This window comes from Canis lupus, chromosome 12 (assembly GCF_003254725.2).
Source record: "Canis lupus dingo isolate Sandy chromosome 12, ASM325472v2, whole genome shotgun sequence".
In the NCBI taxonomy this organism is placed as follows: domain Eukaryota; kingdom Metazoa; phylum Chordata; class Mammalia; order Carnivora; family Canidae; genus Canis; species Canis lupus.
The window spans coordinates 21,438,884-21,464,001 of record NC_064254.1 but is presented as its reverse complement, the minus strand read 5'-3'; the positions used below and the strand labels follow the sequence as shown (position 1 = coordinate 21,464,001).

The 25,118-nt window shown below is 44.0% G+C and overlaps 2 protein-coding genes across 5 annotated transcripts in view; one reads left to right on the top strand and one right to left on the bottom strand.

The window, feature by feature from the left end:
• LRRC1 (leucine rich repeat containing 1) overlaps positions 1 to 19,058 on the bottom strand; it is a 129,510-nt gene extending 110,452 nt beyond the window's left edge. Inside the window, exon 1 of the mRNA XM_025419050.3 lies at positions 18,785 to 19,058. Coding sequence (XP_025274835.1) covers positions 18,785 to 18,943 — 159 coding nt within the window. The 5' untranslated portion in view covers positions 18,944 to 19,058. The remainder of the gene's footprint in view (positions 1 to 18,784) is intronic.
• Positions 19,059 to 19,281: 223 nt separating this feature from the next.
• KLHL31 (kelch like family member 31) overlaps positions 19,282 to 25,118 on the top strand; it is a 142,611-nt gene continuing 136,774 nt past the window's right edge. For 3 of the 4 annotated variants that reach the window (XM_049092162.1, XM_049092166.1, XM_049092165.1), the window contains exons 1-2: positions 19,282 to 19,900; positions 22,246 to 22,304. In XM_049092162.1, the coding sequence (XP_048948119.1) occupies positions 22,302 to 22,304 (3 nt within the window). In that variant the 5' untranslated portion in view covers positions 19,282 to 19,900; positions 22,246 to 22,301. Of the gene's footprint in view, positions 19,901 to 20,208; positions 20,920 to 22,245; positions 22,305 to 25,118 lie in introns of all 4 variants that reach the window. The other variant, XM_049092164.1, reaches the window with a different exon arrangement.

Below are 25,118 nucleotides of genomic sequence, written 5' to 3'. Positions count from 1 at the left end.
CTCATTCTCAAAGGATTAGAAAACCGAGGCTCACAGACGTTAAGTAACTTTGCAGTTTTTCCAAGATCACGTAATACTCAGTCTGTTCAATCTCAAAGCCCACTACACACTGGAGTTTCTCATACTGTGGACATGGGATTACCAACATCATTCAACTGGGTCACTTGCAAACATTATAGATTCTTGGGGTCCCACACTAACATAATGAATCTGAATCTCTAGAGATGGAGCTCTAGAATCCATGTTTTAAAAGAACTCCTAGCTGCTTCTGATAAAGAACAAAAGCCACTGTAGTATCCCCACAAGTAATCAGCCAGCGAGATTAGCCTGGTTCAGATAGACAAGTTTAGCAACGAGCTGTGTATTTGTATCTGTGTGTATATGCGTACATTCTTTAAAATCATCACTTAGCCTGGCTCAGTCAGTAGAGCATGCAACTCTTGAATCTCAGGGTTTTAAGTTCGAGCCCCACATTAAGTAATTTAAGTAGAGATTTAAAAATAAAATCTTAAAAAAAATCATCACTTAGGGAGCCCATCCCCCAGGGGTTCCTAAACTCGAGCTTCCAGAGCTCAGCACACCCACAATGACAATAATGCAGGTCCTAAAGGCTATTTTAGTATTTCAAAGGCCAAAGGAAATTGTACATTCATCTCTAAAAGACTAACTAAAGGCATTACTAAAATGTCTTTGGAAATGGGAAAATTAAACTGTAAAGCCACTTAAATACAGTGTATTTGGAAACAAAGTCTTAAAAACGACATTGAAAGGGGATAAATGGCAGAGACTCCAAGGAGGCAGCATTGTGCAAACATCTGTGCACCTTCCTATTTGGAGCTACCCCAGGGACTCACAGCTGAGCTTTACAACAGACACTGTGGCAGTACTTTGTGGTCACACCTTCCTTTCACACAGAACCACATATCTCGCAGACCAACCCATAACCCAATTCTTAGCCCATCTCAAACATTAAACGTACCTTCAAAGGAACAAAAATCTGCAAATACAGGTGATGGCTAAAGCTATGTACAGGTGGTGGCCTGAGGACAGTGTTTTGAAATTTGAGTAAAACCCACAAAGTGATTAATTTGAAGGGTTTAAAATATGCATTTGGATGTGAAATGCCTAAGTTTCACTATCTATAATCACAACTTGCTAATTCACAAGTTTTAAAAACTAAGAAAATAAAATTTTACTGAATACATAAAAAAATTAAAAAATACTACCCATTACTTTAACCAACCAACTCGAGCTGAACCCTGTAAGAAAATGCATCTGGAGATAGAGGAAAGAAAAACAGAAAGAAGGGATGAGAAAAAAAAAAGACAAGAAAGAAAATGCCATGAACAAGCAAAAGAGGAGGTATGAATCAAGTACAAAATAAGAGTCAAAGGAGTAAGGATGCAGGAGTTTCAGAAGAAGCTAGAAATTTTTTATCGCAATCTGTAGTTCACTTGAGCCACAGGCTTCAGATAACTATCACCTCCTATTAGCTCCCACTGAAAAACTAATTAGCTAGTTGGCTCTTTATCTTTAAAACGTCCATCCTAACAAACTGAATGAAATGACCAGGAAGGTTAGGCGTTTACTGAGACTCTGGGGTTCAATTCACAAGCACCTCCCACCCACCTCCTCTCTGCCACAGTGCTGGGAATGTCAAGGGGTTTGTACAGCAGAGGACACAAACAGCCCACACAGCCAAGTCCAATCTGTACACCTGACAAATTGAATGTTTTAAACTATTGAATAGGATGTCAACACTTAAAAATCAGGAGACTTCACATAAAAATTCTGATTTTCAGGAAAAAAAAACAAAAACAAAAAGCAAGCAAGCACTGAGTGAAGCAGTACATACATACACATACACACACACACACACACACACACACACACACACACACACCAGGCCTGCATCCCCATGTGACAGGGTTAGGCTGAAGTAGTAATGACTGTCCTCTTCAGATGGGGCACACACATGCTCTCTCCTCTACAGGTTTGTCTGCAGCTAGACCTCCCTCAGCCTACAATGCCCATGTGCCCCTGCCACAAGAGGCTGGCCTTGTGGCTCCTGATGAAGGTGACTCATCCAACAAGCAAGCCTAGAAGCTCCTGCAGACCTCCACCATCCACTGCACATCACCCTTCTCTCCCACATCCCCACCCTGGAAAACTGACCTCACCCAGAGCCGCTTCCTTTCCCCAGAGCTGCTTCCTTTCATATATCTTCAACTCCAGTATTCTAGATCTGGCCCCAATCTCTCCCATGACTTCATTCCCACTCTTTTCTTTCTGCCCATCAGCCTCTTGCAAAAAAAAAAAAATTCCATTTTTTCTCTGCCTACGCAGCATCCCAATACCTTTTCCATCAGAAACATCAGTGGCCTCATTCCCTCCTATCCTACCACTTTCTTCTGCAGGTACAACATGCACCTATAATCTACCTTTCCTGATCCTGGGCAGATCCTCACCCTGGAGAAAAAAACAACAACAACAAAACACAATTCATGAAGGCTCCTGGCACCACCAGAAATTCACACCAATGCTAGGAATGCCACCAGCCCCCTCTCTAGCTTCACCACCCACAGGCACCCCCCCCCCCCGCCCAACCCCCACCTCTTTTATCTAGTGACTACCCTATCTCATCCTCCCCCAAGGAAACTAAAGCCACCAGACTTGATCTTTCATTTGTCCAAATGCATCCTTCCCCTCATTCCTCAAATCCTGTAGGGGATACCCAGTCACTCAAACTGAAAATTCAACTGTTACCCTTGACCCCTGCAAACCGAACTCTCCATTTCCAATTCAGTCAGTCACCAAATCCTGCTCCTGTTTGCCTCCAAAGTGTTCTCCTGGTCTCCAATCTTGTCCTCTCAAAGCCATCCACAAGCTGCTACAGGCTGAGCCCTTTGAACTCAAGTCTGACAAGACACTCCTGGCCTTAAACTCTGGGTGACAACATCCCTCACCCAGCATTCACAGTCACCCATGATGGGGCTCCTGCCTACCCCCTGACACCTTTCACCCCACACCTCCCATGACACGTGACTGTGTTGTGCCCCCTGCCCTCCACCACTAGGAAACCTTTGCCGCCAGCTCCATAACCGGGGCTTCATCACAATCTGTTTGGGTGTCTGATGCCATCACTAAACTCCAAAACCCAAAGGCAGAGACTGGCATTCACTTTTGCATCCCCCGGGGCCTAATAACACAGTAGGCCTTTGATGCATGTTGGCTGCATGAAGATATCATGGCCACTACCTGACCAGCTCTTCCAAACTAGTATCTTGCATGAAAAATCAGCCTTTGGAGTCTGGCAGACCTGGACTTAACCTCAGCCAGGTCACGAGTGACCTTAGGCACGGGTGTGGCCTCAGTTTTCTCACCTGTAAAACAGAACTTCAACACTTCCCCCCCCCCCCATGTGGGGCACCTGGATGGCTCAGTGGTTGAGCATCTGCTCAGGTCATGATCCTGGGGTCCTGGGGTCCTGGAATCGAGTCCTGCAACAGGCTCCCTTCAGGGAGCCTGCTTCTCCCTCTGCCTGTGTCTCTGCCTCTCTCTCTCTCTCTCATAAATAAATAAAATCTTTAAAAAAAATAAAAAATAAAATAAATTTTTAAAACCCATGTAAGGCTGACCCAAAGACTGAATAAATTCTAAGTGCCTACGAGTGCATCTGGAATGCTGTGAGCAGTCAGTGAAGAGCTGCCGTTCGCACTTTCCAAACCATAACTGAGGTTTCATTCCACTCCTCCAAGGCGAGGGCAGGTTATCCAGTGTGTGCAGTGTGTGGGCAGCCCGGCCCACAGCTTCAGAAACACTTCCTGCCTCTTGGCCATTTTGCTCCTCATTAACACCTCCGCTCAGAGGCAAGGGGGAGAGGACCGTCCTTCTGTCAACATGACTAATGAGGTGTTATCTTTCTGTGCTACTGTTGACCCTCTGCCAACAGGACGTGCTGACTCAGCCCACACCGCCACCTTCCTCTCAGGTGGACAGCAAACAGACGTGACACGCCTGGCTGGCCCTTGCCGGCCGCACAGACGTACTCACGGGCTGCCAGGCTCAGACCACAGAGATGAGGCTGCACCGTGGGCGTCAGCAGCCCCTCAGAATAAGCCACTCCGTTGAGGCACCAGAAGGGAGTGGTGAGACACACCAGAAACGTCTGAGGATTTTGGTACCTAAACAATACCATTAAAAAAAAAAAAATTCTTTTTTTGTCAACGCAACAGACATTTTTGAGCATTTCTTCTGAATAAGGCACTGAACCCCCAAATGTCTGGGATAGAGATGCACAAAATAAGTCCCCGATGACAAACTGAGGGGAACATACGGATGCACAGCTAAGCCCAACCTGGACGAACAGCCTGAGGCAAGTAAACTGTGAATGGGTCAGGGGAACCCAGAGACACAGATGTGACTTGTAGAGCTGGGCAGACTTCATGACAGTGGTGGCATCTGCACTGAAGAGGAGCATTCTGAGCAGAGCCCTGACAAAGGCACAGAGATCAGGAAAATGTGAGACTACTCAGTCACAGATATTTAACACTTAAAAAAGTACATTAGAAAGTACTAGGAAGTACTTAGAATATGCATTCAAATTTAACAATTTAGAAAACAAGCATATTTATAGTATCCTATTTACTTCTGTTTTTCTCTCACAAAATTTCACACATAGAATAAAATCTAGGGAAAATGTCTACACATAAAGCTTTTTTTTTTCTTTTTTTTAAAGAATACTTTGAAACAGAAATCACTCCTACTAGAGACTTTTCCTGAGCAGATGGTCCTTGCATTTCTGGCAGAAGACGTGGGGTTAAACTAGAGAGAGACATAACAAGGATCTACTACACGCTGGTGGGAAACAAGGGTGTCTGCAACAGTCATCCAGGATCACGCTGTCTTCCTGCCTTCCTCCTGCAGCAGGCACTGCACCCCACACCCCTCCCTAAACTCCTTATTCCTATTCCTTGCCTACTTGCATCCCAATTAAGAGGAAACACAACAAAAGACCAGGGCCAGGCCTGTGACTCTATGTGTGCCTCTCCTTGAGATGCTGCCCTGAGAGCAGAAGCCACACCAGAGCTCTGCACTGCCAACCTGCTAAACCAACCATTGTCCTTCAGGCTTCCTTGTATTTGACACGGCTATAGGCCTCTATAAGGCATTTTAGGCTGCAAAGTTTGTTATTTGCAGTCAAGAGTATTCCAAATACAACTCCTGTGTCTCCAGGGCTGACCCTCCGTAAGGAGAAACCACCAGAGAACTGAAACCACAGGAGTTACCTGACACTTCTCTTGAGCCAGATTTACTTGGGCTCTAAACCTGAATTTTGAAATAAAACATTTAGAATATATAATTTTTTTAAAAAGACTGTATAAACTATACCGCATCAGCAATAACCCTCTACTATAATTACCTTACAGAAAACATCTTTATATAGACTTTCTTTTCAAATGGTTAGTTATTAGGGAGAGGTGGTGAGGGGTGAGGTTGAAGAGTAGGGGTGGGATTAGCTTCTTTCGTCTCCTGGCTTCTACAGAACTCATTGAATCCCTAGTTACTAGAGAGGCAGGCCATACATAATATCATCTCCCACCTCTTCTTGCCATTTAAAATGAAGCTACTAAAAATCAAGGTGTGTAAATAACTGTGACATGCTATGCACTAAGACAAGTATACTATAAAGCATATATTTTCTATTAACTTAATCTCAATGGCACCCATTTGTAGCAGTATTAGAATATGTACAGTTCCAAAAAGTACATTAGTACCTCTTGATAATATTAACCTTTATAGTCAAGACCAACAACTGCCTCATAAGCTAATTAATCACTTGATATCATGTCTTGAAAACAGAGACAAATAGCATAATAGTTGAATTATTATAAGAATTATAATGAGGGCAATGCTATGATAAAACTGGTGATCATTAGGTTCGGTGAGACCCATTGTTTTTCCAAATGGATGTGCTTTTACTTCAAGAGTTTGTAAAGCTACAGCTATAAGTTACTTGCTGAAGGAAAGAAATCCAGCACCAAAGAACGGGTGCCACTAATCTTCTTTTAAAGATTATGCTTGAATGAGCACATTAATATTTGGTGACCTGATTCTTAAAATGATATTTCAGCTCAGTACTCTTTTTCTTAGGAAGGCAAAAATAACTCAGGCGTCATGGGTGTCTCTGTTCCCTTTCCCAGAACAGACAAAGCTCCTGGCCCAACAGGTGGCTTTTTGTGCAGATGACATGGTAGCCCCATCAGAGTGGTGAGGAATACTGGCTCTCCAACCAGACTGCATCAGCTCAACCCCTGGCTCTGCTGCTTACTACTTGTATGACCTCACCAAGCTAATTCATCTGTGTCCCAGTGTCCTCAACAGCAAAATGAAGCTTTTTATGTAAAATGAAGTAATGTTTGTTATGAGGATTAAATGAGTTAATCATGGGAAGTATTTGGAACAATTCAAGGCACACTGCTCAAAAAACGTGTACTGTCTTCCTCTCCTAAGTTCTAGATCCCATAAGAACTCCTGACATGTCCCAACTCAAGTACTCAAGTACTTACCAGTTGCTAGTTCCTACCCTGCTATATTCACTTTCCCGGTCCTTCCTAACACAGTAAATGGCTCTGCCATTCCCCAGTTAACAAAACCAAAACGCTGCATCCGGTACATCAGCAGGTCTTCAGGACTTGTTCCCCAAGACAGAGCTCACTACTCATTGCTACCACCCTGGTCCAACTCACCGTCAGCTCTTCTCTAGAACCTTCTAATAAAAAGCCTCCTCTCCCAGTCTCCTCAGTTCTCTGAACTCTTCTTCCCTGTAGTCTCTAACCAGCAGGCAGAGGGAACCTCTTAAAGCATAAGTCAGTTATTCTATGGGTTTATGATCTGCCATACTTCAACCACAAAAAAATAATAGTAATAATAATAAATCCAAACTCGCAGCAGGGTCTCAGAGTCCCTACCTACATGAACCCCACCAACATATTCATCTTGATTTTCTACTCCCTTCCCTGTCATACTGTGTTCCAGATTCACTGGCCCTCTTGCTGCTCACAAAATCACCAAAGCTCATCCCCAGGTCTTTGTGAGAACCTCTGGCATATTCACACAGCTGCCTTACTGTGTGAGGCATCACACACAAATATCGCCTCCTTAGAGAGGCCTCCTCCTGCCTATTGCTCCCTCTCACATTTCCCTGTTTTGTTTTCTTTACGGTTTTTATCATTATCTGAGATTCTTATTTACTTTTCCATTTACTGGCTGTCTCCCTTACTTGGAATGGAAGCTCCTAAGAATAAGACAAGATACCTATCTTGCTAGATAGAACAATGCCTGAAGCACAGCTGACACAGTAAATATGCACAGTGAATAGGAGAAGGAGGGAGGGTGTGTCAGGATCCAGCAGAGATCTACCCCAGCACCCACTCCTGAAGGGAGCTGCCTGGGAAGCCAGATACCAGTATCTAGTAGAAGGCTGCCACCTTTGATCCCAGCACACTCTTTGAAAGTCACCTCAGTCTGATATTAATCCACCCAAAGAACCTATATTCTTCCTTTTTTTTTTTTTTTCTTAAATGAGAGTGGATTTAGAATTGGGCTTCAAGCTAAAGCATGCCCAACCTGGGACCTAAACTCACAACCTGAGATTAACATCTGAGAGGAAATCAAGAGTTGTACACTTAACAAACTGAGCTACCCAGGCACCCCCAAAGAACACATATTCTTAATCATCAGTCCCCAAACTAAGTTTGCCTAAATACTGTCTCTCAGGTACTCAAATCAACGCAAAGTAAAGTTTCAAACAACCACCTCTGAAATGCTTCAGTTCATTTAATAAGAGACAAAAAGTCCCCAGCCTTGTTGCCCATTTTGCTTCATTTCTAAAAGCTGGGGAAATGCAACTGACATGGAAGAAAAATCTGTGTTCAAAGGTTGTTGGGGGTGGTGCCCGGGAGGGCAGGGGGGAGTATGGGTCTGGAACGGTTGTTAGGTCTGCAGGGGAGGTGGGGAGGAAGGAGGTTCTATGGAAAAGGTGTGGGTCTGCCAGGGGGGTATCTTTGGAGAGGGAGTGGGTCTATGGGGAGGGTGTGGATATGTCAGGGGAGAGGTAATGTTGGGGGCTGTGTGGCAATGGGGGGGGGGGGGGGGGCTGTGTTTTAACCAGAGAAAATCTGCTGATTTTTTCCCTTAATTGGTTCTGGGACTCAACAGCTGACCACAGGACGGTATTTGGAACAGCTTCTCCTTATCATCAAATCCTTGATTATAATTATTAAGCCTAGACTTGTGGTTCTACTAAACCTCACTAAGCAACCTCCCAGAGTATGTGCAAAACTGTGGGACCATTCTCCTAAAGTTAGCACTGTGGCATCAAGTCATAAAATTTCATAAAATTAGCATTCAAGGAGATCAGAACTCAAAGGGACCCTGCACATCACTGCCATCATCCCATCACCACTCAGATAAGGAAACTGAGACTCAGTTTTCAGATTTGCCCAAGGTCTTAATGCTAGTGTTGCTGAGAGCAAGGACAAAAATCAGAGTTGACTATCAAGCCAGTGCTAAGCTCACTCCATCTTGACGCTACCCATCCATGCAAAGACTGCAGAAAGCCCAGCTCTTCTTGTAATAATCATCAAGCTCTCACCTACAAGTCTAGTCCAAACTCGCTTCTAAATCCACTCCCCAATAGGGCTGAAAACTTTCCCAAGAATGCTGCTGAAATACATATTAAATGTCCGCTCTGTGCCAACCACCCAGTTAAGTAGCAGGAATGCAAAGAAGAAAAGTGTGCAGCTTTAAGAAACTCACTTTGATGAGAGACAGAGATAATTACGAAGACGTATGAGTAATGACACAGGTGTCCCCAAGGGACCAGAGAGGCTTAAATAAGGGAAGGCTTCCTGGAGGAGTGTTCTTCCCAAGCTGTATCCCATGGGATGAAGAGCAATGAACCAGGCAAAGAAGTAGAGAAAGAGTAACTCACGGTAGACAGAGAAATAAAAATAAAAATAAAAATAAAAATAAAAATAAAAATAAAAATAAAAATAAAAATAAAATAAAATAAAAATAAAATAAAAAAAGGAAGATTCAGGAGCATGAAATGGTATGTTGGTAACCAAGGGCACCTAACTCTTGCAGAAACACAAGCTAGAAAGTTCAAGTTGGAAGGAGATGGGAGATAAGGTGGAAGGGATAGACAGAGAATGAAAACACTGCCAGACTATATCCTGCAGGTATGAGAAGCCACTGCAGCAGGAAGTAATTCATCATATTTGTGTTTTAGAAAGATCACTCACTCAGCCAAGTACCGAGAAAGGGCTTGAAAGAGAAAAGGCTGAAGGAGTCTGAGCCTCTGGGAGAAGCTGATGCACACAGCACACTAAGTTAGGATCCATGCTTCCTGTTTCCCAACATGCTTCCTCTCATCTTGACCCCTGCTCCAGAAGCAGAACCAGATAACCCAGAACAAAGACCAACCCATGGTCTCTGCTCCATGGCACAACACTGTGTCACCTCACAGAAACTCCCTGCCTTCAGTATCTGCCCACCCTTCCCAGCCCATCCAAACCTACCTTCAATGAAAATCAGAGTCCTGCTTTCCTGATGCCCCAATGAACTTCCTGCAAGGGTCCATAGCAACTCTTGGTTTACTGACCCATGTGGCACTGAGCCACATTAGGAATTCCATGACCCCAAACTCTTCTCCTCAACTAAGGAATGTTGACTCCTTGAAGGCAGGACTCGGATGTCAGTCTTCCAAAGACCTGGAACAAATATCTGATTAACTGACTAAAGCCCATTGAGGGCTTTTCCAGCCAATAGGAAAAGAGTCACAGTCAAAAATAAAAGGAGCAGAGATGATAGAACCAGTCTCTAGGCCCTTAGAAAGTCCACAGCACTTGGAGTCTAGAGTTGGAGATGTACAGCCCTTATTTTCATTTTGCTTTAACATATCACTTTACCTCTCTAGATTTTCATTTTCTTAACTGTGTTAAATGGGTAAGTTTTTATAATTTCTAGAAAGGTCTTCATTACGTTATTGTTAAAAAAATCTTTGACAATCTAGTAACATCTCATAAAATTTAGAATGTATACTCATTCATCTAACAATTATTAAAGATTTGCACAGGAGTACAAAGTAATATGTACAAGATTATTTAACCCAGCATGGTTCATCACTGCAAAAAAATTAGAAATAATTTAAATGTCCAGCAATAAGAGAAAGGTTAAATCAATCAATTGTGGTATATCAATACAGTGAAATACTATAGCACCAGAATCAGTGCTAAAATGCATCTATAGGAAGATGTCCAAGACAGTGCTAAGTAAAAAAGCAAGCAGCAAAGCAATTTATATAGTAAGAGTTCTTTCTGTCTTAACAAGAATAAATATGTTGGTGTATGAAGAAAAAACATTCTATAAGAATATATTCTGAAATTGTTAATGGCTGGCATGACTTCAAAGGAAGCAAGGAAAATGTCACTTTTATTCTTTGAATTCTTTTAAGCACCTAACCCATATTATTCCTTTAATGAGAGAATAACAAAGCCACATCCTGGTCCAGAGTCAGGCCAGGTGTGCTGATAGCATGAGTTCAGAGGTCTTGGCATCTCCCAAATCAAGTGAAGCAGTTGCAGCCCACGTCACACACTCAGAGGTCCAGAACCCACTTTTTGGCCTTTGCACATGTTCATCTGACTGGAGCTCCTAGTTTCTACCAGAGGTCAGTTAGCTGACCGCTTCTCCTGATGATCTTTTCCCAAGAAGTGGGTGTGGATTGTAGAAAGAAAGGTGACTAGAGTGGCCAGCGTAGACAGAGTCCTCTCCATCTGACCACACTACCCAGGAATCAGTTTGGAACATGCTATAATTAGGTGTAACACCTCTTTCCATCTACCACATGACAAACCCATTCATTGTGGTTTTTGGAAACTGAAATACCAAATTTCTTCCAACCGAGTCAAATTCTCTGGACCCTCGAGTTACAACCTACATAAGGAAACTCTTCAAAATAATAATGTGCAAATTTTTTTTTTCTTTTTTCTAAGCATTTCATCTTACTTCTAGGAGTTGCGAGTATTTTACTCTAGACACACATACACACCATTAGCTCTTCCAAAATACCACATGCAATAGTAAATTACCATCCCTGTCCACTAAATAATACCTAAGAGAAAGTAAATGGACATCCAGAAGTTTCTCCTATGCATTTACTAAGATCTGGCCCATGATCTCATCACCCCTCATAACTATCAGATGAAGTAGAGGACAAACATTTCTGGTCCTCGTTCTGGGTAGAGTCCTAAAATAGGCAAAGTTTCCCTAGACTTCTGTGAACAAAGAGAAAAGTCTGTAGCACCACTAGGCTCTTCGTCTAAAAGAACCCAATGCCTCTGTTTGTTCCATGGCACAGCAAGATCATGGTTGAGATTTTTGTCATCACTGCTAAGAAATGTTTACCTTACTATTTCTAACCCTCTTGTATAAATATCAACCAAGCTTTACCCCCAGAATGTCAAGTTTGTGGTATAGAGTCCTTTTTAAGGAAATCCCAAGTACCTACTTATTGCAGTAGAGAAATTACAAATTCTGGCAGAGAGAATAATGCACTGGGCAGCTGTGAGGAAGGGATGAGTTGCCCCCCCCCCTTTTCAACGGAAGAGGGGAGGAGGAACTGTGGAAACAAGCTTATTTTGCTCTTTTACCAGCATGCCTCAACTTTGTCAATTCCAGAAGTTTTATTAAATGAATTTTTACTTCCCCTCAAAAACTTGAGGTATTTTTTCTAAAAAGACATGTAACTTCCAAGTAACTCTAGAATAATAAAAATTCTCCAAGTGTCAGTCTTTTGAAGCATCAACAGATGATGATGAAATTAATATCCATGGTATAGGACACACATATGATGCCTTTATATTACTCAGAAAAACAGAACCCAGAGGGCTGCCAATGTTACATTTTTATAAACTTGATGACCACATTTATCCGAAACCCAAAAATAATGAACTCTTGACATCCATAGCACATCTGGCTATTCTTTCCCCCAAGCCGGTGCCTCCGTATGATGCTTGCCATATCTTACCAAGCAATTCACAAGCTGAATGCAGACACATGCCACAATCAAAGAAAATGTGGATGAGTAAATGCCTTTTACTTAGTGTTTCACAAGTATTAATGAAGTGCCTCACACAGCGCACCATGGAAAGTGGCACAGCAGAAAGAGCACTGGATCCAAGGGTAGAAAATGCCCAGTGTGAATGTCTTTGACAAAGCCTTTGTCTCCCTTGGTCATCCCCACAGGTGTGTATCATTTTCTTTGGCCTAGACCACCCAATGGGCTCCTGGCTAGTGCCCCTGACTCTATACTCTCCCGGAATCATCTTTCTAAAACAAAGATTTCTGCTTACACACCATCCACAGGCCTCTTCTCCCTACAGGACAAAGGATACCTCCTTGCAGAGGAGAAACTGTCAAGAGCCTCTCCTGATCTGGCCCCAGGCCCCTCTCTAGTCACTCCTTATCACTCAGGCCCCCTACATTCTAGCCACCCAGAAAGGACTAGTTTCTCAACATGTGACACACATCTTCCTTCCTTCCAGTCTAGTGTGAATGTCACCACCTCCAAAGCCTTCCCTCAGCTCCTCAGGGAATGTGAGACTGCTCCAGGCTGCCGAGAGCTTTCTGCACAGGCTCCCTCCTAAGCACTGACAGTGCCTCCTTGCTCCCAGGTGGGCTTTCAGGTGGTAAATGCACACATGGAGCTGGAATCAAATGCCAGCTCCAGAACTGACCTTAACCAACTTCCCTAAACAAGATTTTTTTTTTTTAAGATTGTATTTATTTGAGAGAGAGCGAGCACACATAAGTGGAGTGAGAAGCAGAATGAGAAGCAGACTCCCTGCTGAGCAGGGAGCCCAACACTGGGCTCAATCCCAGGACCCCAGGATCATGACCTGAGCCAAAGGCAGACGCTAAACCAACTGAGCCACTCAAACACACCCCCTAAATGAGAGTCTTAAATAATTTTCTTAAATTTAAGTCTCAATTCTTGCATTTGCAAAACTGAAATTATAATGGCTAACGTGTGTTGTTATTCAACTTAAGAGAAATAACTTATGGAAAGTACCTAATACTATGTCTGGAGGTCAGTAAAATCTAAGTGGTGGCTAACATACTTAATAGGTACCAGGTACTCACTCAATGTTTCTTAATCAGAGAGATCCTAAACCTCCACTAACCCAAGGCAAATTACAATTTCTCTAGGTCTCAGTTTCTTTACCTGTAAAGGGAGAGGGGGAACTGCAGGCAGGAAAGAAGTAGGGAGAAAGGGAGCTGGAGAACACATAAGAGAATCACAAACAACTGGGTGCCTGGGTGGCTCAGTCGGTTAAGTGTCTGCCTCCAGCTCAGGTCAGGATCTCAGGCCCTGGGATCGAGCCCCACACTGGGCTCCCTGGTCACCGGGGAATCTGCTTCTCCTTCCATCTCCCTCTGCCTCTACCCACTGCTTGTGCTCTCTGGCACTCTGTCAAATAAATAAATTAAATATTTTATTTTAAAAAAAGAGAGAGAGCAAGAGAATCACAAACAAGTGCTAAACTGTATAACAGAATATCTGAAAAATAAGAACCATTTCCTTAACCTTGACAGATGCATGGATCATCACTTTAAGGGGAAACCCCTCTCTTGGGCTCCCTTCCTCTTAAGGTTTGATTTAAGTTATTTTTATTACGATGTTATATAAGTATGTATTAACACAGAACTAGGTATGTCCTCCTTGAGCTTTAGCTCTTATAAAACTATAAGGTGAACAAATTTAAAAATCTGACAAAAACCAATAAAAAAGAACTCAACATTAATGTAACATGACAGATGACAATTTTACAGTCATCGCATGGCTGCGCACAACAGTACAGCACTACCTCGGAGCAGGTTCCTCACAATTCTGCCTGCCTTCACCACCAAGGGCTCTGTGACCCCTTCAGCTACCCATCACTCTTCTCTAACAAATGCCCATGAAATCTTTGTTCATGTAACTCCCAGCTATCATCTGACCTAAACACATGATTTCTGCAATAAGCCCACATCTGTTCTTTCTCCCTTAGCTAAAGACAAGTAAGGGAGTGCTCAAACACAGATTATGGCACTACTAAAACCTTATGGCACTACTCATTTGTGACTTGATCTAGATATATGGAATCTAGGATTTTTAAAAAATTATTATTGAAAAGAACGTTAAAATTTTAATTCCTGCTTTAAAAAAATAATTTACAAACTTCCAGGAAAATGTCTTCCAATTCTAGGTTAAGAAACATGGTTTTATTTTTTTAAGTGTCTTGCCACAGTATCTACAAAGATCTTAGACATTTCATATCCGAGTATAAGCACTTTGCATGCATTATCCCTATAGTCCTCAGAAAAACCCTAAAAAGTGGGTTCTAAAATAGCAAGTGAGGAAACCAAGTCTTGAAGAAAGCATCCAAGTGATGAAGCAGCATTTGAGCTATGTGACTGCAGCACCCCTGGTTTCTGCTCCTTCAAGACAAGCCCAAAGAGCCTTGGTCCAAGGACTTGTGTAGGAAGAAAGTTCCGTCAGAAATGGAACTGCAGGAGACAGACCTAAATTGTAACGTGGAAAGTTTAAGACAAAAGGGACTTATTCCAAGTGGGAATGGATATCCTCTTACCAGATAACAATTGGAGATGTTGAAATCATAATGAGAAATTATGTTTACAATGCATAAAAGTTATTTCAAAAAGAGAAGACAAAGGTGCCCAGAAGAGATGGAGAACAAAGACTGTATGATCAAGACTACTGAATTTACTTTATGCCATGACTAGTTTCAATAGATTGGTGTACAGTAGATATGAGACTGTAGGAAGGGGGATCACAATGGCTAAGAAACAGGGGCAGCCTAGCCATGACATTACATGGGAAGATCATTCATGCGATAAGCATGCTGAGTGCCCACTATATACCAGATACTGTTCTAGGTTCAGCCATGAACAAAAACATCCCTGCCCTCGTGGAGCTGATGTTCTAGCTGGGGAGACAAAGAACAGTAAGCAAGTATATGGTCTACAGTTAGTAATAGTGCTCTAGGGGTAGGGGAAAAAAATAAGCAGGATATGAGAAAGAATAATGGGAGGGGGTAGATATTTGAGATAATGTCATCTGGCAGTCATCAAAAGGTCAACTGAACTCCAATTAAGAGTAGGTGACAAGATGAAACTCAGTTTTATAAGCTGTCTGGGCTCAACAGCATTCATTCAAAATAACTGCTGCCTATTAGACTAAGCTCTGTATTGGAGCCAGAGAGATCACAGTAAAACACACATACATGAAGGTATTCGACAATCCATGCATCTTGGGAAAACTGAGGAAGTACAGAGTGGGGCATAGGACCTTGGAGAAGACAAAACAACTTCACCCTATCAGTGACCTTTAACTTCTGAAGTGGTTTCCAACTTGAAGCCACCAGACACTGTGCATCTAATCAGCTAGATAGTCCTGGAAAAAAAAAAAAAAAATCACTCCCAACTTGAATATTCTCTGACTACATTAGAAAAGGAGAGATGTCAGAGCAGCGATATGCTTAAGGTAAGAGAAAGAAGCAGAGAAGGAAGATTTGTAGCAGACAGGGCTAAATTCATTTGACAGATAAAGCAGTTTACTGAGCAGGACCTGGGTGCCCAACTCTGTGCTCACTCATAAGGATGAGCAAAAACATGCCAGCATCTCAAGGAGGTTAGAGTCAGACTGTCTGTTAATACATATGACAAGGGATCGAGCCAGGAGGAAGTGGGAAGGAAAAGGTGGACGGAAATGGGATGGTGAGACTATTATCTATCTGTGGTCAGGCTAATGATGACTGTTCCAAGCCCTCCCTGTGGAACAACAGCCCTGAGAGGCTAATCACAAGGCGGACCCACTACTGAAGAGATGGGAATGCAGGTTCAGCAAAAGGTTAACTTGGGTAAGTAGCTACCAAGCTAACTGCAATGCCCCCTCCATCCCATACCCACCACATCTGTATTAAAGTCATCTGTTTCCCTACAAAGCTGTGAGTAGCTCATAAGAATCATACCTTCTCTAATCTCTATATTCCCAGCAACGACAAATGATGAAGGATCAATAAATGTTTGACAGAGGCCAGGCTTAATGACATTAGTAAAATAAGAGGGGCCAAATAACTGATGTTTTAATGGGTGTGAGAAGCTTAATAGGCCACATTCCTACTAGGTGTCCAAAACTGCTGACCAGGGGGTCAACCAGTGACTCTGCATCTAACCAGCTGGACAGCCTTGAAAAAGTCAACTTCAGTTCCGAGTTTCAATCTGCAAAACAGGGGACTCAAGCAAACCCGAGGTTACAAACTTTTCAGTGGAGAGACGCTTTTCATTATCCTGAAGCCTAGACAGTGGGTCTGTCTTTGCTGTTGGAGAAGGGGGTGCATCTTCCCCCCTGGTTTGTGCTTCCAAACAAATTACAGAAAAGAGAACAGATAGCCAGCATGACCACCACCACAAGAATCTAGGTCTGTCAGCAAAAGAGGCCCCCTGGTGATGGGGCAAGTAGAGAGACAGAGGTTGGAGGAGGGGGCAGGGGTAGCAGTGAGCAGCGCTAATGAGTAATACAGATCTCAAAGGCAAAACAACAGCCCAGGGAAAGACTGTAACTCTGAATGAAATATCTGTTCGTGTCTGGCTTATACACATCCAGGCGCCCAGACACAGTAAGTCATGAAGAAACAGGTTTTAACCTAGAAACTATAAAACTAATTTCAGAGCTGTAAGAGCAATAATTACCCATAAGCAAGACCACTGTTAGCCTCTGAAAAGCTTGTTTGTTTACTGCATCTACAGAGTGCTATCAGACTATTTTGGGCTTCTGAGAAGTTTCCAGTTAGGATCAGTAAGAATACCTAACACTTCCAAAACCCATAATTTCCCCTTACGAAGCTGAATTCCCCAACATTACAGGAAAACCCACAAACTTTGCAGAAGGGAGTGAAAAGCCAATCCAGTCAAAGGAAATCTTCCAGTTCTACAAAAATAAACAAACAAACAAAAATACCAAAAAGGACACTGAAACATTTCTAGCTAAGCAGCTTTTCAGTCAACCTTTATAACTTCATTCTGACACACTCGAAAAGTATTAAATAACATATTCTGTCTTTCTGGCAAGAGCAATGCCTAAAACTTATTTACAACTTAAGGCAGTAAGGGAGCTTATGACTTTCAAGTCAAATTTAAGGAAGCTAAAGGCCAGACAAAGCCGTGTGTTTGAAAATGCCTGCAAAATAATAAATGCCTGAGGGAATTGGATGGCTTTTCGGCTCCTAAGCTAAATAAAGCCTGGGGGGCTTTGCAAAGATCCTAGTGAGGATAATCTCCATGATTACACAGAGCAAACCATCCAATTCCACATGAACCAAGGAAAGTTAATCCAAGAAGAATAACACTTGAAATATTAAAAAAAAAAAAAACACTGTTCTGCTTTTTAAAACACTCGGTCGGCACTGAAGACCTATCAGACCATTTTAACAAACCAGAACGTTGACTAGCGAGTGTTTCTGCGACGGTGTCTTGGCCTTGTGTTAACTGAAGGACAAGAAAGATACTCGAGTTCCAGCGCTCCAAGCCTCGGGTCCTCCCCCTAACTCCCAGCAGTCTAGTCTCCCTACTTCCTGCACACCTTTGGATTACTGCACACCGACTTCCTGCACACCCTGAGATTTGTGATTCCTTGAGGGTTACTCAAGCTAAATTCCCGAGGCCAACTCGAAGGTTAAAAGTTCGCAGCCGCAGACCCTCCATTAAAGCTCAATCAGCATGCGGTGCCTAAGTTCGGCCTCAGCCCACTGATTAATTCACGTAAACAACTCTGAAGAGGTAACGCATCACTGCAGGGGCAGAAGTCAGCAGGCTGGATGTACCCACTCGGAGAGAAGCGCCTGCAAGACTGGCCCGCCGGGCACAGCCTCTGCTGACGTTCACAGCGACTCCTTCCACGCAACAGGTCCACGCAGGCCGGGTCCCAGCAGCGGGCACCTGGGCACCTGCGCACAGCTCCCACGGCATAGCTCTCCGCCTAGCCCGATCTCCTCCTGCCCACCCACCCCCACCCCACCCCACCCCACCCTCAGTTCTCCACAGGTCCCGGGGCCAAGGCCGGCCGGCCAAGCTACAGCACTTCCAAGCACTGCCCACCAGCGATAAGGCCCAGGGCACATTCCTCGGAAGATGCCGAGATACTGCGGCTCTCCCGAGCGCAGCCCACCTCCTCCGCCCCGGCCAGGGGCCCGGGAACGCACCGCAAGGAAACCTGCCCAGGGAGCGGATGCCACGCTCTCCGTCCTTTCACCTGGGAACAGCTCGAGCCACCTGGCTCCTCACCTGCCTGGGTTCAAGTACCAGTTGTTCGTACTTAGACGTGTGTCCAAACTACTTACCAAGCCCAGAACGTTCCCCTAGTCGCACAAGCCCTGGTGACTGCTTGGAAAACAGCAAGTCGCTCACTTTGTACAAAATGACAAGGAACTTTAATTGCGGGCGGTGGGGGGGGGGGGAGGGGTGGGTCAGGGGGGGAAGAAACAGGTGAATACAGGTAGTGGTGGTTCTGCGGGACCTGCCTCACCGCATCTGGAGGTGGGAGAGGAGGGGGAGAGTGGGGAAGGGCGGAGACGGCGAGAGAGGGGAGCGGGGCAGGGCCGGCCGGGCTCGTCCCGGTCCTCCCGGGCACCGCGCGCAGGTGAGGCCGGCCACTCACCTCGGGCAGCTCGCGGAGCTGGTTGGCGTCCAGCAGCAGCTCCTCCAAGCTGCGGGCGTAGCGGTAGATCTCCTCGGGGACGTAGACCAGCGAGCAGTGGCGCTTGTCGATGGTCTCCACATGACGGTTGCACCGCCACAGGGGGATGCAGTGGAACATCGCCGCCCCCGCCGCCGGGTCCCGAGCCGAGCCGCGGAGACCCGGGCTCTGAGCCCGCTCCGCCCGGCGGCTGCGCTCCGCCCGCTGCCCACTCCGCGCTCGCCGGCTCCGGTGCTCGCCAGCTCCTCGCGCCGGGCTTCACGGTCCCAAACGCTCGCAGGAAGCTCCGGCGGGAGCCCCGGCAGAGTCCCAGCGCCCCCGCCCGCCGGCCGGGACGTCCCCTCCCGCCCTCCAGTCGCGCCGCCGCGGCCGCTGCTGCCGCGCCGAGCTTCCTACTCGCGGCCGCCGCGGCGCGACTGAGCATGCGCGCCAGTGGGCGCGCGCGAGGGCGTTTCCCGGCCCGGGGATGCTCCGCTCCGGGTTTTCCTGGAGACCTGCAGCCCGGGAGGGTCGTAACCTGCGCCCGGGCGCTCCCGGTCCCCCTCCTCCGGCCGGGACTCGGGGCGGCGGCGGCGGGGCGCGGCAGGGGCAGGGTCCGGCGCTCCGAGGAAGCCTGACCCCAATGGGGCTTGGGGTACGGACGGGGCAGAGCAGAGGCGGCCTGAGGGGAGCAGAGCAACTTTGGGTTTTAGTGACTTCACTCCCTCTCTCGTCTCCTCGCTCCCCTTCCCCAAAACAACTTTCTCTTCCGGGGTCAGGCCGGCCCGCCCCGAAGCGTACCTTGCGCGCCGCGGGCGCCGGGAGCTGCGGGGCTCGGGGCGGTCTCCAGGGGCTGCGGCTGCCCTCCGCCCCACAGGTGAGCGCCGGGGCCCCGGCCGTGCCCTCGGGTCGGCGAGCACCGCCTGCGGGCCGTGCAACCTGGGCGCACGTCTTCGGGAATCATTGTTGGCACACAGAGCACTAGGAAGTCCCTCGCCCGCCACCCCCAGAAGCCTGGGAGTCGGAGAGTCTGTAAGATTCTCAGAGGCGTGGATGCACCCCATCAGGAGTCCAAACGCAAAGAACGAGGTAGCCAAGGTGAGTTTCGGAGCCTGTTCGAGCGCGGCCAGATGTTGGCCCCTGGCGACTAATTTGGGCCAGTGAGGAGGGGGGAGAGTGGGGGAGGTGGGGGCTGCCCGGTGAGCAGCCTCCATCCAGCGCGAGCGTTTCTGCGCCTACACCCGGTGTCTTGCAAAGGGAGGGAGACTGCAGCCCAAGAAGGGAGTTGCAGGGGGGGACTCGGGAGGCGTACTGCTGAATACTAACGACCATGCATTCCCTAGCCCCATGATTCATTCCCACGGACTAGGACCAGAACCCTGAACTTCTCTTCTCCCTGTCTCCAGAGAACCAACTGGCTCCTTTACAAAGGGCTGCGGACCAGATCAAAATCGGTCACGTTGATGGATGATTGTCCTTGGGGTCCTACTCTGACGCTCCTCCCAGCTGCCCCCTAGTCCTCACACCTGTGGCCTCTTTCAAGATTCCACCTGGGGCCTCCTGCCAGACACCACCAGCCTGTCCGGCCCCACGTTGCCAAAGCTAAAATCTGGAGCCTACCCCCCCCCCCCCGCCCCAAATCCACTTTTCTGCGGAAGACAAAGCTGAGCATGCCCAGTGACCAAGGGGATTTGGGGTCTGAAACTAGTTTATAGGAGACATACATGTCTACACAGACTCACAGTTCCAACTGTGCACAGGACACTTTCCCAGGGGGTTAGTGGGGAGGACACTTCGTCATTGCCAGCTCTAGGACGAGGGCTTCTTTCTTCCCAATCAGTGAGGATGGATCTGAGTACCACTTTGGTTTTGAGCCCAGAATTATCAACTTAACTTTCTAACTCCAATCAATCCCTAAACTCTATTGCCATACCCACTTCTCTCTCTCTTTTGTTTGTCCTGGTGTGATTTCTTTATTCTCAGGGGAGGAAGGCTACCTCGACTTTGAACTTTAGCCACTCTTCCATCATTCTCACATTCCAGAAACCCATTTTGTGCCAGTTTTAGTGGAAAACTGTGGTTCCTGACTGAGAGACTGAGTCTGGAGCGATAAGCAAGTGAGAAACTTATCTTTGCAAGTTTTCTAACTGCTTTGAAAAAACAACAAAAATAAAGAAGGCCTGGCTCCTTCATCCTAATCTTGACTTCCATAGATTATCACACTAGGTTATTATTTTAATAAACACCAAATATGTTTTAAAGATATGGCTGGTCTCTTAAAAAAAAAAAAAATCAAACCTCAGGACACCTGGGTGGCTCAGCAGTTGAGCATCTGCCTTCCACTCAAGGAGTGATCCCGGAGTCTAGGGATCAAATCCCGCATCAGTCTCCCCACAGGGAACCTGCTTCTCCCTCTGCCTAGGTCTCTGCCTCTCTCTGTGTGTCTCTCATGAATAAATAAAAATTTAAAAATCTTTAAAAAAAATTTAAACCTTAATTGGTAATCCCCATGTGTCTATGACACATTTGCATTATGATTATTTTTGTATCACCGTCATTCAAGAGGTCACAGGAGATTGTGACCTCTTGGACAATAAGTGCTGTCTACTAGATCCCTGCAGCAACCACAGAACCACATGCACGTTAAATGATTGGTAAACTTCTGTTAACTGCAGAATCAGTAGCAGAATTATTTCTTTGTTGCCGAGGATCTACTTTTTTCTTTTTTTTTATCCACTGACTATAACACAGATAATCTGCTTTGAAATTCTCCAGTTTGGAGGCTATCAGAAGATGCTATTGTTAGGCCTGCCTCTTGGTTTGTTTTTGGTTTAAGCTAATTTTTTTCATTCATTTTAATTTTTTTCATCATTATAAGTGTATTCTGTAATCTCCATCCCCCCACCCACCTCCCCTCTGGTAACCATCAGTTCGTTCTCTATAGGAAAGAGTTTGTTTCTTGGTTTGTCTCTCTCTCTCTCTCTTTTTTTTTTCCCCTTTGCTCATTTGTTTTGTTTCTTAAATTCCACAGATGATTGAAATCATCTGGTATTTGCCTTTCTCTGGCTTATTTCACTTAGCCTTATACTGTCTATCTCTATCCATGTTGTTGCAAATTTCATTCTTTTTTAATGACTGAATAATATTCCATGGTATATATATCACATCTTATTTATTCATTTCAGTATTGATGGACACTTGGGCTGTTTCCATAGTTTGGCTGTTGTAAATAATGCTGCAATAAACATAGAGTGCTTTTGTATTTTGTGGGGGTAAATACCTAGTAGCACAATTCCTGAATCATAGGGTAGTTATATTTTTAACTTTTTGAGGAAACTCCATACTGTTTTTCACAGTGGTTGCACCCCACTAAAAGTGCAAGAAGCTTCCTTTTTCTCCGTATCCTCACCAACATTTGTTGTTTCTTGTGTTTTTTATTTTAGCCATTCTGAGAGGTGTGGGGTGATAACTCGTTGTAGTTTTGATTTGCATTTCCCTGATGGTAAGTGATGAACATCTTTTCATGTGTCTGTTGGCCATCTGTATGTCTTCTTTGAAGAAATGTTTGTCTTTTGCCCACTTTTTAAACTGGATTGTTTTGGGGGGTGTTGAGTTGTATCAGTTCTTTATATATTTTGTATACACAACTCTTATTAGATATGTCATCTGCAAATATCAAATTCTGTAGGTTGCTTTTTAGTTTTGTTGATTGTTTCCTTTGCTGTTCAGAAGCTTTCTATTTTGATAAAGTCCCAATAGTTTATTTTTGCTTTTGCTTCCCTTGCTTCAGAAGACATGACTAAAAAATTTTGATACAGCTGATGTTCGAGAGATTACTCCCTGTACTGTCTTCAAGGATTTTCATGGTTTCAGGTCTCACATTTAAGTCTTTAATCCATGTTTAGTTTATTTTTGTATATGGTGAAAGAAAGTGGTCCAGTTTAATTCTTTTGCATCTGGTTGACCAGTTTTCCTAATACTATTTGTTGAAGAGTCTTTTTCCTCCTTTGTTGAAGAGTAATTGATCATATAATCATGGGTTTAATCCTGGGTTTTTTCTTCTGTTCCGTTGATCTATATGTCTATTTTTCTGCCAATACCATACTTTTTAATTACTACTGCTTTGTAATATAACTTGAAATCTGGAATTGTGATGCCTCCAGCCTTGTTCTTCTTTCACAAGATTGCTATTGCTATTCCAGGTCTTTGTGGTTCCATACAAATTGTAGGATTGTTTGCACAAGTTCTGTAAAAAATGCTGTTGGTATTTTGATAGGAATTGTATTAAATGTGTAGATTTCTTTGGGTAGCACAGACATTTTAACAATATTTGTTCTTCCAATCCTTGAGCATAATTCTTCCATTCTTTATATCATCATTGGTGTTTTATAGTTTTCAGATTACAGGTTTTTCACCTCTTTGGTTAAGTTGATTCCTAGATATTTTATTGTTTTGGGGGCAATTGTAAATGGGATTGTTTTCTTAATTTCACTTTTTTTTTTCCTTTGGAGCCTAATGTGAGGCTTGAACTCATGACCCTGAGATCAAGGCCTAAACTGAGATCAAGAGTTGGGTGCAGGGGCACCTGAGTGGCTCACTTGGCTAAGCATCTGCCTTGGGCTCAGGTCATGATCCTGGAGTCCTGAGATTGAGCCCCATATCAAGTTGGGGGGGGGGGGGTCCCTGCTCAGTGGAGAGTCTGCTACTCTTCCTGGTCATACTCTCACTCACTGTCTCTCTCTGAAATAAATAAATAAAATAAAATAAAATAAAAAAAGAGATGCATAACCAACTGAGCCACCCATGCAACCCTTTTAATTTCACTTTCTGCTGCTTCATTGTTAGTGTATAGGAATGCAAAAGATTTCTGTAAATTGATTTTATATCCTACAACTTTACTGAATTCATTTATCAATTCTGGTAGTTTTCTGATAGAGTCTATAGGGTTTCCTATATACAGTACTGCCTAGAATTTGGGGTAATTAGTCTGGTAAGAGAGAAAAAAAATGAAAACACCTTGTGAATTGGAGAATAGAGGACCAATAATTCTTTATCATGAAGAGTTTTTAGGCTTTCCTTATTGATATAATTTCTAGCATTGTCCCCCATATACAAATATCTTGATTGTGTTGGTGGTTGCATGGGTGTATACATTTATTAAGAACATCAAACTATACACTTAAAATGGAAACTTTTTATTATATAAAATTATTCATTAATAAAAGTAGTTTTTAAAGTTAGTAAATAATATGCAGGTAAATGTATTTAAAAGGCAGTTGTAAATTACTTCTAGGACTAGGAATCACGTTGTGTTATTTATTTAATGCCCACTGTTGTGCCAGGCCCTGGATTAATTTGCTGGGGAGACAAAGAGGAATGAGACAGAGCTTTCAGTTTTACTGAAAGAAAGGTAGTTATCAAGGGAATAATTACAATTATTGTACTATTTTTTTCTTAATCTAGGATATCTAATCTTTGTCCTGTAAAAAGTTACTTGAGCGGCCCTCCAAGTTATTTATATAGGCAAATTAAATCTTATTATATGGAATGCTGGATACTAGGAAGAAATTTGTAGTAGAATCCCAAAGGTCTCTTGAGAGAGTAAGCATTCAGACCCTAACCTCTGTTTCTTCACATTTGAATTTAAGGACATTTTCTAGAGATTATATATCCCCGATATAAGGGAAGGATACCCAAACCATATGATAAATATGAGAACCTACACAATCTCATGGGTAAATCAGTTTAGAATTCAACAACCTATATGATCAGAAGTAAAATTGCCACTCTAATAGTTCCTCTAATTTCCCCCCCATCCCTAGCTTTTTACTTGTAATCTTTAGCCCATTTAGATTTAATACAATTACAAGTTGACACTTGAATAATGCAGGGGTTGGGGGTGCCAACCCCCACACAGTCAAAAATCCATGTGTAACTTTTGTCTCCCCAAAAACTTAACTAGTAATACCCTACTGTTGACCAGAAGCCTTACTGATAAACATTCAATTAACACATATTTTCTATATGTATTATATACTGTATTCTTACAATAAAATAAGCTAGAGAAAAGAATATGCTATTAAGGAAATCATAAGGAACAAAAAATACATTGATAGTACTATACTGTAAAAAATCCACATATAACTGGAGTCACGTAGTTGAAACCCATGTTGTTCAAAGATCAACTGTTTTGCTATGGTTGGATTTAAGTCTACTATGTTTTATTTTCTTTCTCTCTGTGCCATTGATTTTTGATCATCTGTTCTTCCTTTAACCATCTTTTGAATAAATAAATAATTTCATTTTGTCTATAGGC